At 35.4% G+C, this 17,112-nt stretch overlaps 1 protein-coding gene across 7 annotated transcripts in view; it reads left to right on the forward strand.

Moving 5' to 3' along the window:
• The window catches only part of NIPBL (NIPBL cohesin loading factor), a 160,092-nt gene that overhangs the window by 46,460 nt on the left and 96,520 nt on the right, over positions 1–17,112 (forward strand). For 6 of the 7 annotated variants that reach the window (XM_075488532.1, XM_075488535.1, XM_075488534.1 and 3 more), the window contains exons 2-4: positions 10,376–10,519; positions 13,308–13,473; positions 14,647–14,777. In XM_075488532.1, the coding sequence (XP_075344647.1) occupies positions 10,456–10,519; positions 13,308–13,473; positions 14,647–14,777 (361 nt within the window). In that variant the 5' untranslated portion in view covers positions 10,376–10,455. Of the gene's footprint in view, positions 1–6,057; positions 6,155–10,375; positions 10,520–13,307; positions 13,474–14,646; positions 14,778–17,112 lie in introns of all 7 variants that reach the window. The other variant, XM_075488533.1, reaches the window with a different exon arrangement.

Consider the following 17,112-nt stretch of genomic DNA (forward strand, 5'->3'; position numbering starts at 1 on the left):
GGAGGTGAGCTGAGAATGTTTAACATGGACTTAAAGATCCCCAAGCTTTTTTGTGCATGGCCATCATAATTTTGAGATTCCACCTGATTGTTATTCATGGAATGTTTGTTTATGCTGTGATGTTGGTAATTTAGGAAAATTTGAAAGTTGGGAAGTTTAAGCTTGATTGAAACTGTGACTAAGTGTGGGAGCAGCTTTGCAAACCCATTGCTGCAGTTCCTAGGTAGCTTTAGTTTAGATTTGTAACATCTGCAGGCTATCAAGGGTAGGATATGGAAGACGATCAGTAAGGTGAAAGAGACACTGCTTTAGAGAAATGCTTTTCTTGGAACTGCATCCCTCCTTTCAGAACACTTTGAAAGTTTAAGAAACTTCGGTTGTGTCTGTGCTGCAGACACAGGAGAACCAGCAGCAGCAGCAGTTCAGGATGACAAAGGGCATTTCCTAGGTAACTGTATGAATCCATCCCCAGACCTACGAAGACCATACCATAATATAGTATTTTTCCTAGCTATTGAGAGATACCTGATTGTTACCATCTAGCCCCAGTTCCTCATGGTGAGCTGGTCATCATTTCAGCTTAGTTGATTAACAGTAATTCCAACACAATACCTCTAGATGTTGTGTGCTGTATGCTTCAGGGCTTATTAATAGCTTTGAATATGTGTGATTTTTCCAGCTGTAGTCTCCATTTGTTTCCTGTGCTATGTCTTTGAGTTCATTGTGCTCCAAAAGTTTAGCTGACTGAAATGTTCGTATGAAGAAAAGCCTTTAGTGACCAGACTGTGTGTGCAATTGGGAAAAAGGAGTATCTTGGCTGTCTAGTGGTATTGTTTTACATGCTTGTTGATAATCTCTTTGTTTATAATGTTAATAGGCATGGTAATTAGATAGGATAGGAAGACAATTAAAAAAAAAAAGCCATAAAGGAAAGAGTCAGGGACTCCTGACACTAATCATACTTTTGTAGTTACAAAATCATGGGGCTCTAGATTTTTAGGATTGCTAGGTTGGATGATTTACGCCAAAAAGTTTATGTAATCCTCAATTTTAGAATATAAACACTAACTAAAACCAGTTATCAAGAGATGAAAATTTTCATATGTTTGAAGTCTCTTACGCAATTATTTTATTTATTAGACACTAACACTGCACTCATTTTTTTTAAAAGTTACTTTTGCTCTTGTGTTCAATCTTTCCAAGTGTTTTTGTAAGATGTTAGTAATCTTAATTAAAATGTAAAATTGTATTGATTATTGTGGGGTTTTTTGTCTTTCAAATGTTAGCATACTTTCCTTTAGAGAGAGTATCTTATCTGTATGTTGCATGAGCAATATAATCTACCTCTTGTAAAATGAACCAAACGGAACAAATTTTGGGTAATGAATGCTATAAAATTACAAAAATAATTGCATTACCAGTAATTGTGCAAATGTGTACAGTAGGACAGTACAACCAAAGCTGTTTATGTGTTTCTGCACATAGTTGGTAAAAACAGTGATTTATTTAATAATTTTGGGCCTAATGATCATGGCACTTGTTAGACTGAGGGACTTACAGATAAACAATTTTGGAAAGCATCAGCTAATTTCAGTTATATTTTACAGGGGATGGAAGTTTCAAGACAGTTTAGTTTGTGAAAATTGGTTGTAGGATAGAGGAGATACTCATGTCCCTATTGAGGAAGCGGCTGCAGCATGTGCTGTCTTTTCCATCTAGCAGCTCAGAGGTGTGGGAGTGGATTTGATGTGAGGGGAGGAAACTGGGTGTGTTACAGAGGGCTGTCGTAGAGCCTTTGGATAGAGGAATTGTGTCATTGTGGTGAGGGAATGAGGAGAAATAATACACCAATCCAGAAGAAAAGCGTCTTAACCACCTGCAGTGCTATACAGTGTCTCTCTTTAACGTGCATGGAGCTTAAGTTGAAAAACGGGCAACAAGATGAGTGTTAGGACAAAGGGTATAACATATCACAGGTCAATATTAATTCCAATATAAAAAGGCAGTGAGGCACTTTTGAAATGCAACATACTAAATCTGTTTATATAGAATTTTATATGGGCATTTATTGTGGCTCTCTGAAGAAATGTTATACTTGTGCATGTGTTTTCTTAGTGTGTATTAAAGAAGCTTGGAGGGATTTAAATTGTTTTTCGAAGCCAAAAAAGAAGCAAAAATTGTGTGACTGGAAGACTTGTGCAAAATCAGCTGCTGCCTCAACAGGTTTATTTCTTCCCAGTTTTGTTTTATAAAGGTTATGAATCATCTGAGAGAGTTCAAGGACAGAAGTGCAAGATTAAAAATTGGAAAAGACTCCTGAATTGACTAGGCTTTGCTTCAGTGTTTAGTCACTAGGTTTTTAGCCTGGTTAAGATCCAACCTAATTAAAGAAGGAAAAGTCTTTAAAATACAAGTAAATGTCAGTACACATCTGTTTTTAGAAAAGGGCAGCACTACTACCAGCTAACATAAATGAGACATTCAAGAAAAAGTTGAAAAAAACAAGCTGCTACTTCCTCTCTCATACCTGTCACAACTATTTTGTTAACAAAGATGTGTGTTGCAGCCTAGTGTTCTCCATTTGACAGAGCTGACTTAACGAACTCTTTTAATTGCTCTTGCTCTTCTATACATCTCTCAGCTATTTTCTTTCAATAAAATGAACTGTATCTAGTATCGGCTGCTGCATGTGTGCCTGAGCAAGCAAAAGGGCTGTGCTCACCAAAAAGAGCACAATTAGAGATGTACTTTCTTTGTTGGAATAAAAGTTGCATGTGGAATATGTAGTGCAGATGGGAAATAAATGTATGAATTACTGAAGTAGCTTGGGGTTTTCCCTTTATGTTTGAATTTCTCAACTATGCTTAATATCATGACTTCTTCCAAGCAAAGTTAGGTTTTTACAGTTCAATTCTACATTTGCTTCTGCAGGACAAAAAGAATTCAATAGCTCTCAGTAGTGTCAGGATCTTTGACATGAAAGGAGAATCTCATAAAGAGGATATTTATTGCTTAAAAAGATGGAAAAGGAGTAGTAATAAACTCCCTGTATAACTGGATTCTCCCTGACAGAAGTTTTAGCTGCTTTATTTTGCAGAACTGGTGAACATAATTACACTACTAAGGTATTTCATGTCTAATAGCTATCAATGTAACTGTGCCTGCAAAAATGTGTATTTTATACAGGTTAACTTTTTAAAACATACCAGTTCTTTGGTTTAAGTTTTGCTACCTTATCAGTAGGACTTGATCTTGTATCACTTTTCTAATGAGAAGGAGCCAGTAGTATCTTATTTTGGAACCAGGTGCAAGATTTGTGTTCCATTCACTTGAATTTAATCCCCATGTTTTAAGAAGTCAACTGAGCTGCCTAACAGTAAGGCTCTTTAAACAGATTCTGTTTTGCATTAGTTCTGTAATGAAATAGCAGGAAATACACTTTCCTGTAGAACAGTATTGTTAGTTATTTACATAGCCCCATTGATGCATTGGGTGTTTTCCATGAAAATCAGTAATTCTGAGATTTACATTTTTCTCTTTTGCTGAAATAAGCTACGCTTGTTGATCGTCACAACCCTTTGGAACTATAATTCGATTTTCTGCAAATTTTTGGGTCAGGTTATGTTGCCTGAAAGCATAGGCTTTTACTTGGTGCTTAAAAGTCTTATTTGCATATGAAGGACTTTATATGGGCTCATTTTAAAGAGTTCTTCGTGCTAAGGCATCCAAATTAAATATCAGAGATGTTATTTTTAAGTGCAGAACACTGTTTATAACTGCTTTTTAATTTTTATATCAAATAAAATGATGAATAAAAAGGAAAAGTTTCCTGTGCCTGAAAGAAGGAAATGGCTTTAAGAGAAAAAGTCCTAATGCTGCTGGAGACCTCTTCCCTCTTTTCAGGAAACTGTGTTCTAATGAATTTTCACCCTTTGTAATTGCAAGGTAGCAAGAAAAGTCAATGTTTCCTGCTAGACGGTCATGTAGTGTAGATCAGGGAAGCTGCATACTACCCGCAGGTATCTGCTCTCTGCACATGGCTTAGTCCGATTCTTTTTTTTTTTTTTTTTTTTTTTTTTTTTTTTTTTTTGTGGTGGTCCGATTGTGCCAATTCCCCTCCTCTCCTCCCCCAGGAAGAGTTATTACAGGTGCAAAGCACAGTTTATGTTTTATGTTAGTTTACCCTGGTAGAAATGTGTGCACTCCTGCATTAGGGGGCATCTTTCCCTGAATCCATAGACCTCTCATGCTGTGTATACTTCCACCACCTTTGCCGGGGTTTCTCTTGCCATTTGCTGTGGTGTCACTGCCACTACTATCACATGGGCAGCAAGAGGCATCAGTGTTATTGTTACCGCATAGAACAGTAGAGACCAAAGGAATGTGGCAGTAGCCACGGAGGAAGAAGCAGGTTGCTCTAAAATTTTTATCTAAAGGTTGCTTTATATTCAGAAGCAACTTACAATTGGCCCAGTACAGTACTTCTCACTAAGGTTTCTTTTTTTACAGTGGTTGTAGTTTGTAGTGATTTGAGCACCTACTGTTGGAATAGTTTTAGAAAAACGCATTATGCTAATATTGGTTTAGAAATTGTACTAGGTAATTTTTATCTCAAACTTTTTAATTTTTGCATTGCTTTGTCAGCTCACTGATTCTGCTGGCTGATCTCTTTATGAACCAAATATACAGATTTCACTAGTACATTGAATTTCATCTGGTTTTGTGCTTCTGGGATTTCTGTATCTTACAGAAATGAAGATTTTCAAACTTAATTTTTTGTGGCCAGTATTGTAGAAGGTGAAACTATTCTGTACCTACTGTGAAGTTCCTAGTTTTATAAATGCTGATGTGTTTTCATGGACTTTTATTGTTAATAATGAGTCTTCTGGATTTCTGAAACCACCACCCCCTTTGGTTGTTCAAGTTAGATTCATACCAGGTGGCTTCATAGTTTCTTGCATTAGTATTTTAACCTTAGACATCTGCATCAGTGGTTAATTACTGTTCACTAGCAATACTGACTTTTTCTGAGATTGAATTAATGTTAAGTTGCTTTATATTGTGAATGCGTATGCTCCCCCCCTCCCAGGTACTTAAGGGTTAGACTATGTTTTGGCATTTGTATCTCCTTCCTTAGTATTTTTTGAAGTATTTTTGAAAGGATTTAGTTCTGGAAACTTACTGTCATTGTATGAAACTGTAGCTGTTATGGAAACCAGAAATCTGCCCTCTTGTGGGCAAATCTGTATGATGTACCTCAGTCATGGTATCTTATTTGCATGAGACCTAGAGGATATTCATTCATTCTTTCTGCCTCTCTCCCTCATTCTTGAAGTGATTTTTTTTTTTTTTTTAAGGAGAGTTTATGGACTGATAGCTAGCAAAGATTCATGTAGTAACTAACAAGAAAAGTAGTTTATTGCAAAATGTGAAAGTTTAAAACTGGCTATGAGGCAAGGCTTCTTAAATTCCTAATAGCATGTTTGCTGATTTAAAAGAAAAGAAAAAGTCCACTGCTCACCTAAATTATAAAGTAGCTAATACATGAGTTGTACTGGTTTACTTTGATTGTGCAGCTGCAGAAATCAACTTGGATCATGGTGCTGCAGTTACATCAATACGATGCTACTCAACATATAAGAAATAAAAACCACCTTTTAAAGTATTTTCATTCTAAATAAAGATTTCATAATCTAAACTAAATAAAATGTAACTGTATTTAAAATAGTCTATTTAATAGAATGCTTTAAAAAAAGAAAAATAGAGAGACCTAATACCATAGCTCTTCTTTAAAATATAATTTTAATCCACCTAATTTTGTCGCTAATCTTCTCAGAAATATATTAGGTCAGTCATAAGTTATTTTTTAAATCCAAAGATATAATAAGTTAAAGAATACCCTAGAGTATGGGGAATGAAACATTTAAACATACATAGGAAATTTCTGAATCCCGAGGTATTTACTTATCTTTGCTTACTACTGAGCCTGTGTATTACTGCACATAAACAGATTTTTCCCTTTATTTTGTTTTCCACTGTTCTTATGCATGCACATAGCTAAGCTGTGGAAGAACTGGTATTTTTGTTAAGGAGACAAGGATGTTTTTCAACCAAGAAGAACATTTCATAAATGCAGAGCTTGAACCTTCATATGGTAAGCAGTGGTCAGAGTCCTCTCATCGTTTCATTCACAGTCAGATGCTGCAATACCTGAAAAAATACAATTGCAGTTTGTTTCTTTTTTCTTGGATTTTTTGTGGGGTAATTTGTGTTTGTTTGTTTGCTTGTGTTGTTTTTTTTTTTTTTTCTTCCCTGGTTGTAGTCTCTCTTCTTTTCTCTGGATCATCACCTAACTTGTTCACAACTTACTTTCATCCTCTCTTCCTCCCTTAATTTTACCCATTCCTGTCCATTCTCTCTAAAGATTTTTTTTTTCCTGTTAGCTTTCCACTCTACCATTAATCAGGTACTATGGCGAGAAATGCAGAATATCTAGAGAGATGAGTTGTAGAGAGGATCCACATGACAAAGCCCAAACCTTGTGCCACTGAAGGCAATCAGTATTTTCCATGTCCATATTATGGACTGTTTTACCACACATACTTACTTTCTATTTAAAAAAAAAAAATACCAAAACCCATCAACCCACATTTTAAATTTAAAATTTTGATAGGAATTTTCTTTGGAATATTAATTTGCAGTAAAGGAGAATATACATAATTGACAAAAAAAAGGGAAGAAAATAACATACAGAAGTAGCACTTTAAATGTGTACTTATTATCTGTAGCATAAACTTCTTTAATATTACTTTCCTTGCTATCTTGGCTTGGTTTCACTTTATTATTGTATATGATTATGATAGATTTTTCATATATTATTCTCAATATATGCTGCCATTTCACTGTTTTCCCTTTACTGAAGGTTTCTTTGTATCACTTCCTTTGTGCACTGTAGTTTCTTCCTCCCGGAAATACCTTTTACAGTATCCGTTGTTTCATACAAAGAAGCAAGGGCCTAAATACATATATACTGACTATGCAAGACCGCATTTGCATGTATGTAAACTGGATTTCTACTTCTCTGTTTGAACTGCTACGCTGCACTCTGATGCATTGTTTAAAAGCTTTCCAATGCAGCAGTTCTTTGATTTCCTTAATTCAGCTAATATAACTAACAGTTTCATTTTTTCAGTCTAGAGGTAGAAATGCTGTACTACTGGTAATAGCTATTGTACAAAGCTGATAATGTAAAATTTTCTAAATACTGAAAAATGTTTATTCTTCTTGACTAATTGTGAGCTGCTACAATGTAGTACTTCTAACTCTTGTTACACTTGGGGAATGGGAAAAAAAAAAAACCACAACAAAACTTGTCTGTCAGTCAAGCCATTATGTTGCATGCTGTTCTGATGTTTGGTATGAAAGAACCTATCTCATCTTGAGCTGTCAATTTTTTTCCCCTAACTGCTTGATATTTTAAATTCCTTAAATGAGTGAGTTTACTAATTCTCAGTGACATTAAATTTGAGTTCTAGTTTCCCTGGATTTCGGTCTTTAGTTCTGGAATTGAATCCCACCTTGTTTGCCAGTTGTATAACAGACGCAATTTTGCTCTCAACACAACAGATGTAGTATTTGGATCCAGATATTCCTATGTGGTTTCTTCATATTGTGTTTTTTGTATAAACTAATCCCATCACTTAATCCCATCAGTCTCTCTTTGTCTTTTGTTTACTCTCATCTGTTTACTCACATCATCATACTTACAAAAACTTGGTAGTGTAAGAGACAGACTTCTTGAATCGCTGTGCTTAGTTCCCAGCTGGTGCAGGCAACCACATCCTGTCCCTTCTGCAACATCTGTATGATCCACCTTTAAAGTAATGGTGTTGCTTATCTCTACTACTCCTAATGGAAGGCTGTTCCAGAAAGTGCCAGCTCTGATGGTGAGAAGCTCTGTTCTGATTTTCTTCTTGCTTGCATTCATGCCCCCATTTATTGTTGTGTTAGCATTGCCCTGTAGCATTCTTCCTTTGTAACCTTCTTTGACTGCCTTAGAGAGAGCAACCACATCCCCTCTTGACCTTTGTTTTGCTAGCTAAACAAGCCAACCCCTTCTACTCTCCTCTTACAAAGAAAGTTTACTCTTCCCCTGAGTATCCTAGGTTGCTGCACGTGCTCCACTCTCAGGTCTGGATCTTGCCAGTTCAGGTTTCCTATCATGTATCTGTGGAGAAGGTTTCTAATTTAAGTGTCTGGTTTTGGAGGAATTTTTCCCATTGAATATCTGTATAGTTTAATTATTGTGGCAGCGATATCAGCAAAGAACTTGAATTAGTAGTGACAGCCTCTGATGTTTACAGCTTTCCAACGTGATCAGGAAGGGAAAGTGAACAGATTTTTTTTTCCTTGTTTTTTCTTCTTTCTGTGTTACATACAGGATTTCCAATAATACTGACTAGTGACGTGGCCTTAGTCAGCTTTGATGCAGTTTCAGTCAGGAGAGAAGAGATCATCAGACATGACCTTTTTATTGTAATATAATTTATGTGTGAAAGGTGTTCTTTAATTTCTTTAATTGCCAACCTTTCAATGAAAACTTAAATTCTAAAAGTGTTAGCTCCTGTGGGTTTGCTGTTGCAGACTCATTGTGGGAAAAGTTAGGTCCTCTTTTCTTTTTTTTTTTTTTTCTTTTTTCTCTTTTTTTTTTCCTTTCCTTTTTTTTTTTTAAAGAATTGCTTATTTATGGAACTAAGAAACCACTGAAATTCTGTATATATTGGTATTCGTTTGGGGTGAAAACCCTTGAGTATTGGGTAGTGTTTGAAACTGTTCTGCCTGTTTGAAGGCTGTTTTCTCCTGGATTAAAAAAAACCAACTACAACAACCCACACAGAATATCTATCTGTAGCAGGTTCCTTAACTAGATTTCTGTACCTGTAATGTACTATATTTTAATAAACAAATGTAATTTAGTGGTGAGAATGAGACTGTGGCAGGTGCAGCAAAGGAAGTCGACTCATTGTCAGTTCTGTTTAACCTCAGTGTTGGTATTTTTTTCAAAGAATTCAGTTGTGTGTAGATAGGGGAAACTTTCAAAAGTTAACTTCAGTAGTTCATGAAAACTTTGAGCAGGAAAAAGACTTATAACATTCAGTTTCCTTGTCTTCTTGGAATCTATATGTATTTATTAGCAGCAGTGTCCTATATATTACTGTTAGTGTGGCATAAGAAAGAATGAGATAAAAATTACTAAGGAAATGACAGTGATCTTTTGGTTTGTATGTATTGTATATGTAATTCTCAAAAATGTTGGCTTGTAAGCGTAAAGTAATCGTAAAAGCGTAAAGTAAGCGTAAACAAATCATGATTTCAGCAGCTTCAGTAGATAACATAAATGCTTACAGAAGAAGTCTTTTTACTGTTTCCCAAACTGTTAACACAGGTGCCTGTCTATGATAAGTAGCCACATGTATATCAAATTCCTTTCCTTTAATTTATTTTGTTTTGTCTTCAGAAAATATCATGTTTGGTTTTTGTCATTTCATCAGTATAATAGCTGATTGTAATATGTTATCTTTGTAAATTTTTGTTGTTTTGGAACCGCAGTTGAAATTATTGCGATGACCTTTTGGGGTTTTTTTTAGTAGTGTGGACTTCATTACAGTTGGGATCTTTATAGTTAGTGAAAACTGAGTGAACAAATTCCTTTTTCAGCAGTTGAATATAAACTGTGCTGTTTTATAGGAAATAAACAAGCTAGTTCAGTGGTGGCTGAACCTTTTCTTTTTGTGGAGGGAGTGATACAGTTTCTGGTGGTAGTTTGACCAGACAGTGTTTAATATTAAAGAGATATTTTCAGATCAATTTTGAAATAGCTACTACTTTTAAAATATACTGAGATCTTGTATTTGTCCCTTTGTTTACTCCTTGATTTTTGCATCTGTAAATTACTCCTTTGCTTAGCCTCTTCTTATATAAAAAATATCTCCTTCTGCAAAACCAGGAAGCGAATACAGCAGCTAATTACTTAAACTGGTTATGCATTATGTGCTGTCCACTGCAGTGTGAACTAACAGAAGTTTTGTTACCGATTTTTGAGTTGGTACTGTATAACCTGAGCACATTCTCTTTTGATTGCCTTATCTTGCATCTTTTTTGGTGAAGGGCTCTGCGTCTGAGACCAGAAGCTTTCCTTTTGATTGCTTAATACCATTTGATATTTAAAATCTACATTGTTCTACCCACTCTTGACAAATTTTACTTAGTATGCAGCTGAGGGTATGGTCTGTGTTTCATTTATGTTACTGAATTTGAAATTCTGAAAAAGTAAACTGAGAATTTTCATTTGTTTTTGGTTTTGTTTTTTTTTTAGTGCTTGGGAGATGGGAAGTAATGATAGCTGGCACCTGAACTAAAATATCTGTATAGGCATTACTATCCCAGAACTTCAGGATGAATGGGGATATGCCTCATGTTCCCATCACTACTCTTGCAGGGATTGCTAGTCTTACAGACCGTAAGTACTCTTCTTTTTCTTGTCTTTGCTATGCTGTTTTCTACCTCTTTGGTAAATACCTGCACTTTCAAAATACTAAAAATAGTTTTATTTTAAAAGTTCTTAAAGGTAAATCTGTTTAAAATCAGATTGGCATTAAAAATGTTACTTTTCTTACGGCTTGAATTTTAAAAAACTATTCAAATAAAACATGCTAATTTAAACATGAAATGAAATGAAATGAAATGAAATGAAATGTAGGTTAAAAAAAGCCTTAAGGAAACCTGAAACAAAATATAGGAATTCATTGTTCGTTTGTAATATCATTAGGTAGCATATCTAGGTACCCCACAAATAAAGAAAAACATATAAATGATAAAATACTTCTCTAAAACATACATCTCATCATCTTCACTGAAGAGAAAGAGAGAGAGAGGATTCGAGTTATGCTCAACTAACTAAAGAGAGTTGTGGAATATGCTGAATATACTTGAAACCTAGTTCCAGACAAGGTACAAAAAGTTGCTTTAATTAATAGGTGCAAAGAATGGCTGCTAGAATGGAAATAACCAGCTGAACTTATGAGTCTTCCTTCTTAGCTGTTCAGCCTACAAAAGGAGCAGATGAGGTGTGTTTCCTGTCTTTAAATATGTCAGGAAGACAAAATGCAAGGAAAGGAAAAGAACTATTTACATTAAAAGCTGATAACTGGCACAAACCCAAATGGTTATAATGTAACCAAAAATAAATTCCTAGTGAAAACTAAGAGGAGATTTATTATTACTATAATGAGGTCCCAGAACTACCATTGCAATAAGAGCAGTTGGGACAAATACGCATCTTGTTTATAAAGTGTAAGAAGGAGTTTATAGCTCAGTTGTCTGTCTGAGCATAATTGGACTGAGTGACCCAGGTGCTTCTTCTAAGCTCTTGTTTTTATTATTATACTGTTGAAATTTGGAGACTTTCCAAGAGACACTGGAAGTATATACCCAGCAATTGAATTTAATTGCCTAGAGTGAAAAAAGCAGATGTATTGGAGGAAAAAAACCCACTTCTTCATGTCCTTCTGATATTCTGAAATGTCAAATTGGAAGACACTGCTTATGTATTTAGATGTGTATATATGTATCATTATGTGTGTTTAATAATGGACCATCAGGATGCAAATAATAAGTTTCCGGGCTATGGGCAGTTTTCCATCATTAAGTATTTGCAGGTAAGGTTCTAAAGAAAGTCAAAATGCTTAACTGGTAGAAGTCACTGGCCAGGCTCCTGGTGCAAGAGTTTCTTGAAACACTGAACTACCTTTGGTGGGATTAGCTCTTGTCTTAGGTGCATTTGCTTCTTTATCTGTCGTATTTATCTGATGTTTAGAAACTCAGGAGCAGCTGAAAGAGAAAGGCTTGTAACTGTTTCACCTTATTTTTCTCTGTGTGAAAAGAAGGAACTGGAATGGGCAAGATCTGTTGCCTTAAAAACATGGAGGACATGATGACTAGAGGCAGTAGAGCAGGCTAGTTAACTAGCTGAATTTATACTGTTTTAATAAATATGTTTTGCTGATCTTGCTAATTTTTCCAAGTTTCTGGTACATTCAAGGTAATCTGATGCAAGTAATGAAAGCTAGCTATTTTAATATAGTATACATTTCTATTTGAATTGCAGTTTCTTTCTAAATACAGTAATGATATACATTATATGGGGGGAAAATACAGGAATCCCCCCCCCCCCCCCCCCTTTTTTTTGAATAAAGAATTTCAAAATATAAAAGAGCTGGAAGAGTGTATTTCACTTAAGTTGTTTTTTTCTGAAGCTATTTCTACTGGTTCAGTTAAAACCTTTATCTCAGACCTGTAATCAGCCTGGGAACTTCAAGTTAGAGTCAACTTGTTTTCATGGACCCATGAAAGTGACTTCTCTATGTAGCTAGCTTTTTGGCCTCTTCTGGCTTACTCTCTTCTTGTCTGTGTAGCTCTGCCAGTCATCTGGTCAAGGCTTCTTATATGGTACACTTCCCTGTTATGTCTGTAGACCTACGAATGCCCCCTGAAAGTACAGTGTGCTGATTTATAATCTGATTGAAATAGTGATGGGTGTTTTAATTAAATCTTTTTCCCAAGATTTGTGAATAGGTATATTGACTGAATTGACATTTTAGTGATCATACTAACCAATGATACTAGCCTTTTCTTGAGAAGATGACGTACGTAGAAATAAATACAACAAGAGAAGAATAAACTGAGAATTTAATTAGTGGTTTAAATTGGTTATTGAGTTGTTTGGGGTTTTTTTGGTGGGTTGGTGGGTTTTTTTGTTTTTGTTTTTTAATCTACCCTGGCCATACAAAGTGGAAACACTAATTAAATGTGAGGATCAGAGTAGAAAACCTAAAGTACATATTCAATGCACTTGCAGTACTGCATGCAACTACGAGGATTTTGCTTTTCCTTCCTTTATCAATGCTTTTGGCTCCAAGGGAAAGCTGCCATAACATATTAAATAACTTAATATTCTGGAATGTTTAAAAGTGTGTTTTTATTTATAATACTTGCCTTAGCACAATTAAATATTTACAATAATATAGTAATATAACTTGTGGACTTGACTGCATTACTTTGTTTTAAAAGAAGTCCGGCCTTTGTGTGTGTATTCATGATTAAAAAAAAATCCAGAAATCTTCCCTATCTTTTAAATGCGGTTGTCAAGTTTTCTTTCTTAATCACATGACAGAGTAAGAAGGTGTCCATATTTGTATGCTTGTGCTTCATGAAATGATTCTGTACTCCTTTCTGTTTTCTGGTAACAGTTTTGAACCAGCTGCCTCTTCCATCACCTTTACCTGCTACAACAACAAAAAGCCTGCTTTTCAATGGACGGATAGCCGAAGAGGTGAACTGCCTTCTGGCTTGCAGGGATGAAAATCTGGTTTCACAGCTCGTCCACAGTCTCAATCAGGTGTCAACAGATCACATGTATGTATTTTGAACTTCAGCTATACCAGATCACCATCCTTATCCCTGGAAATCAAAATTAACTGCATTGAGAAGGATGTTTGTGAGAATCTGAAAATTAGAATATGCGGGTTTTTTATTAGGCTTGCCTAGCAAATGACTGCTATATGAGAGCCAAATATTTCAGTCAGTCAGAACGTTAATAATTGTCCAGCAGCCCTTATGCATAACCATGGGGGTTATTTTATAGATTTGCTGCTTATTCCATTGTTGCTAGTTAGGATTGCAGACTTTGTGGTGTTGATTGGGCAATACTCATTTGTTCTGCTTTGGTTAATAATGTGCATAGACAAATATACCCAGTATTTACACAAAACCCAAGATTTTCTGAGGCACCTGGGTAAGACCCATATCAATTCTGATTAGGTTTTGAACTTAAATATTTTAAGAATTGAACCAGCAAGTATGTTAATGTATTCTCTTTTTGTTAATTTTTTGGTTTGTTTTGTTTTTAATTTTTCCCTGGTGTCCTTAGAATTGTCTTATGTTGACAACCCTGTCTTTTTCCTACATGTTCCAATCAATTGTTTTGATCAAATGGAACTAGCTTTTAAAAGTCCTCAAAGCAAACAATAAGAGAAAGCACAGATGCATTTATAGAAAATCCATTACTTTTTTTTTATGGTTCAGAGGGAACCCTGTGATGTCAAAGATATGCCAATTTCCCTTTTTAAAATAAAAGATTCTCAGAACATTGGGCTGCAACCTGAATGTTATACATTCATGCATATGTTATTTCCACTACTACAATTATACTTTTTTTGATGTTACACCAAAGCGTTCTTTTATGGAGAAGATCACGATATAAAAGTAGGCATAAGAAACTTTTTATAATTGTCTGAAACGGAAAGCCTTGTATATATAAGAGCTTAGTAACAGAAAATAATTTTGAAGACTAGTAGAAATACCTCTTCTGCCATTCCTTAAAGAAGAGAGGAAAAAAAAATAGAGGCAGGGAACAGTGCTTTGCAGACTTGGTTTTTTTCTGTATTTTAACAGTAAATTGTCTTCTTTCATTTTGGTTTTGGTTTTTTTGTTTTGGGTTTTGTTTGTTGTTTTTTTTTACTTGACTCATAGTTTCTTATAATTTGAAAATGCATTTGCCTCTTTATTTGCTTACTTCCACAATTCCAGAGAGTTGAAAGATAACCTTGGCAGTGATGATCCAGAGGGAGATATACCAGTCTTGCTGCAGGCTATCCTGGCAAGGAATCCTAATGTTTTCAGGGAGAAAAGCATGCAAAACAGATACGGGGTACAAAGCGGTAAGGATTTTTGATTATTTATTGATTGCATTTTATGTTGTTCTGTAAGTTTAGGGGACTGATACTAACCACAAATATATGTGGAGTACAACTATGATATTTATGCCTTACCTTGTATTTGATAGTGATATAAAGCTATGTACCTTGACATCTTCTAAGAGTGGTTGTATTAGAATAACCATGGAAATAAACTCTACCAGGTACTTTAGTAAAAAATGTTTATCTTCACTACAAAGTTTAATCTCTAGGATGAGTGATTGGATTTTATTTTAAAATAATTTCATTTGAATTTCTTTATGGCTAGGTTCATATATTTGTGTTAGTAAATAATCGAAGTTGGAAAAATATGCCTTGATCTTACTGAAAATCTGTACCATTATAGTGTATCATTGCAGTGGTAGTTCTTAGTAGTTCTGGAGTAAGGAATAAGGTTGAATGAACCACACTTAACAGCTCCTGTCGGCCATTCCTCGTCTCAGTAATTTGGTGTGCCCTACAGATATTACTGTTTTGACATCTAATTCTCCTCTGAGGTGTAGTGAGATATACTACTGGATAGCAAAGATGAAAGAGAGAGACCAAGCAAAGGATTAATTGGACAGATTCTAGTTGTAGATCTGGAGACATGCACCTGAAGTACCAATACCAAAGTATGAAATGAGTAGGAGAATTTCCAGAGTTTCCACAGTGTGAGGATAAAGCTTTGCTAGCACTGTAGAGATATAGATAGAAGTGTTACTGGAGTCCACAGGGGATAGGAAGTGTAGGGTGTTTTTGGAGGGGAAAAACAATAAAATGAGATTAGTAGGTTCGTTCACCTAGGCTAGTGAGTAAAAAGCCATACAATATTTGAAAAGAACTTGCTAAGGACAGAACACAAAGTTCCTTGAAAGAATGCAGAAATTTCCTGGAATGAAAATGTGAAAGGCAGTGCTAAATATCTGTAAGTTCATTGATACATATATCCTGAAATTTAAGCTCTGAAAACAGTCTCCAGATCCCATGTTTAGTGGTGGCTGTGGCAGAGAATGATTTTTCATCAGAAAAAGATGTGCGTGTTGAAGAGTTGTGACTGTCCTGCCAGTTTGCAGAGTGGTCCCACAAAGAACATATGCTTAAATTCAGTTTTCCACCAGTTTTGTAGAGTAAAACAATTTTTTGCAAGTGCAGAAGTGAGACATCATTTTTGAAATTATCTGTTCTAGCAGGGGCTTTTGAAAGACGACGACAAAGCTAGTTACTTTCTTTCTGATTTTTGCTAATTCTGTGCTTCACAGGGAGAAACACTTTTGCAGCTTGATTGAATAGGTTAAGAATAATCCTTAATGAAATAAAAGCACCTCTATCTTTAGTAAATGTGCTTTGGCCTATGCTTGAAGGAAGGTATTAATACAGAATAAAAAATAATTCAACAGGAAACTTAAAAGAATAGTTGATGCTACTTTAGTAAAGTTAACAAAGTGGTTTCAGAGAACCAGAACAGATCAGACTTTAAAAATGCCTTGAATATTTAATTTTATTTTACATAATTCTGAATACTTGTATGAGTGCAAGCATTGCAATGTAAGTGTGAAATCTGAAAATTGGAAAGAAAGGGGGAAGAAGGGAAAAGCATAGCTGTAAACAAATAATTTTGAGAGGAAGAAGGCCCTGGAATGAATGTTTGGAAAAACTAGGTGAAATGTGACTTTATTTTCAATGGAAAAAGGCCACACACTTACCTGGAAATAGGTGGATCTTTAAGCTAGATGCTGGCAAATTGTGGTAGCCTTATTAGCTGTTACTATGTCCCATTCAGATCTCCAACGCTGAAGGAGGCTATACTGATGTGTTGGGGCAGCAAAGATTAGGTTTTCTTCTTTCTGAACAGATACTGTAACCTTTGTAGAGTCATGATTTTTAGAACCATTGGGGGTCTGGTAGAGATCTTATGTAATGGATTTTGCCAACTAGAAGAATGAAGTTTAGGCTCTTTTCTAGTATTTCAAATTCATCTCTTCTGCTTTCCTTACTGTCTTCCTTCTGAATATTGTCCATCCGCCTTCTGTTGAGTCCAGCATGTGGTGAAGTCAGTGCTGGGTACTGTGATCCCGTATTTGTAATACCCACAATTGAGAAGGAGCGAAGGCAGCAGGACCCCCTGTCTATTTACTCAGCCTGGGATGGGTTTGTGCACCATGATCCCTTGAGTGTTTGTTCCAGCATTAGTATGGACAAAGTGAACTCAAATTCATTTCTCTTCGCCTTCATTTCTGATGCAAGAACAGGAAGATCACCTGGCTAAAGAATTACATTAAACACAGAATAAAATTCTTGGTTCAGTACAGTTTGTCAG

The sequence above is a fragment of the Mycteria americana genome, chromosome Z (assembly GCF_035582795.1).
Source record: "Mycteria americana isolate JAX WOST 10 ecotype Jacksonville Zoo and Gardens chromosome Z, USCA_MyAme_1.0, whole genome shotgun sequence".
Classification (NCBI taxonomy): domain Eukaryota; kingdom Metazoa; phylum Chordata; class Aves; order Ciconiiformes; family Ciconiidae; genus Mycteria; species Mycteria americana.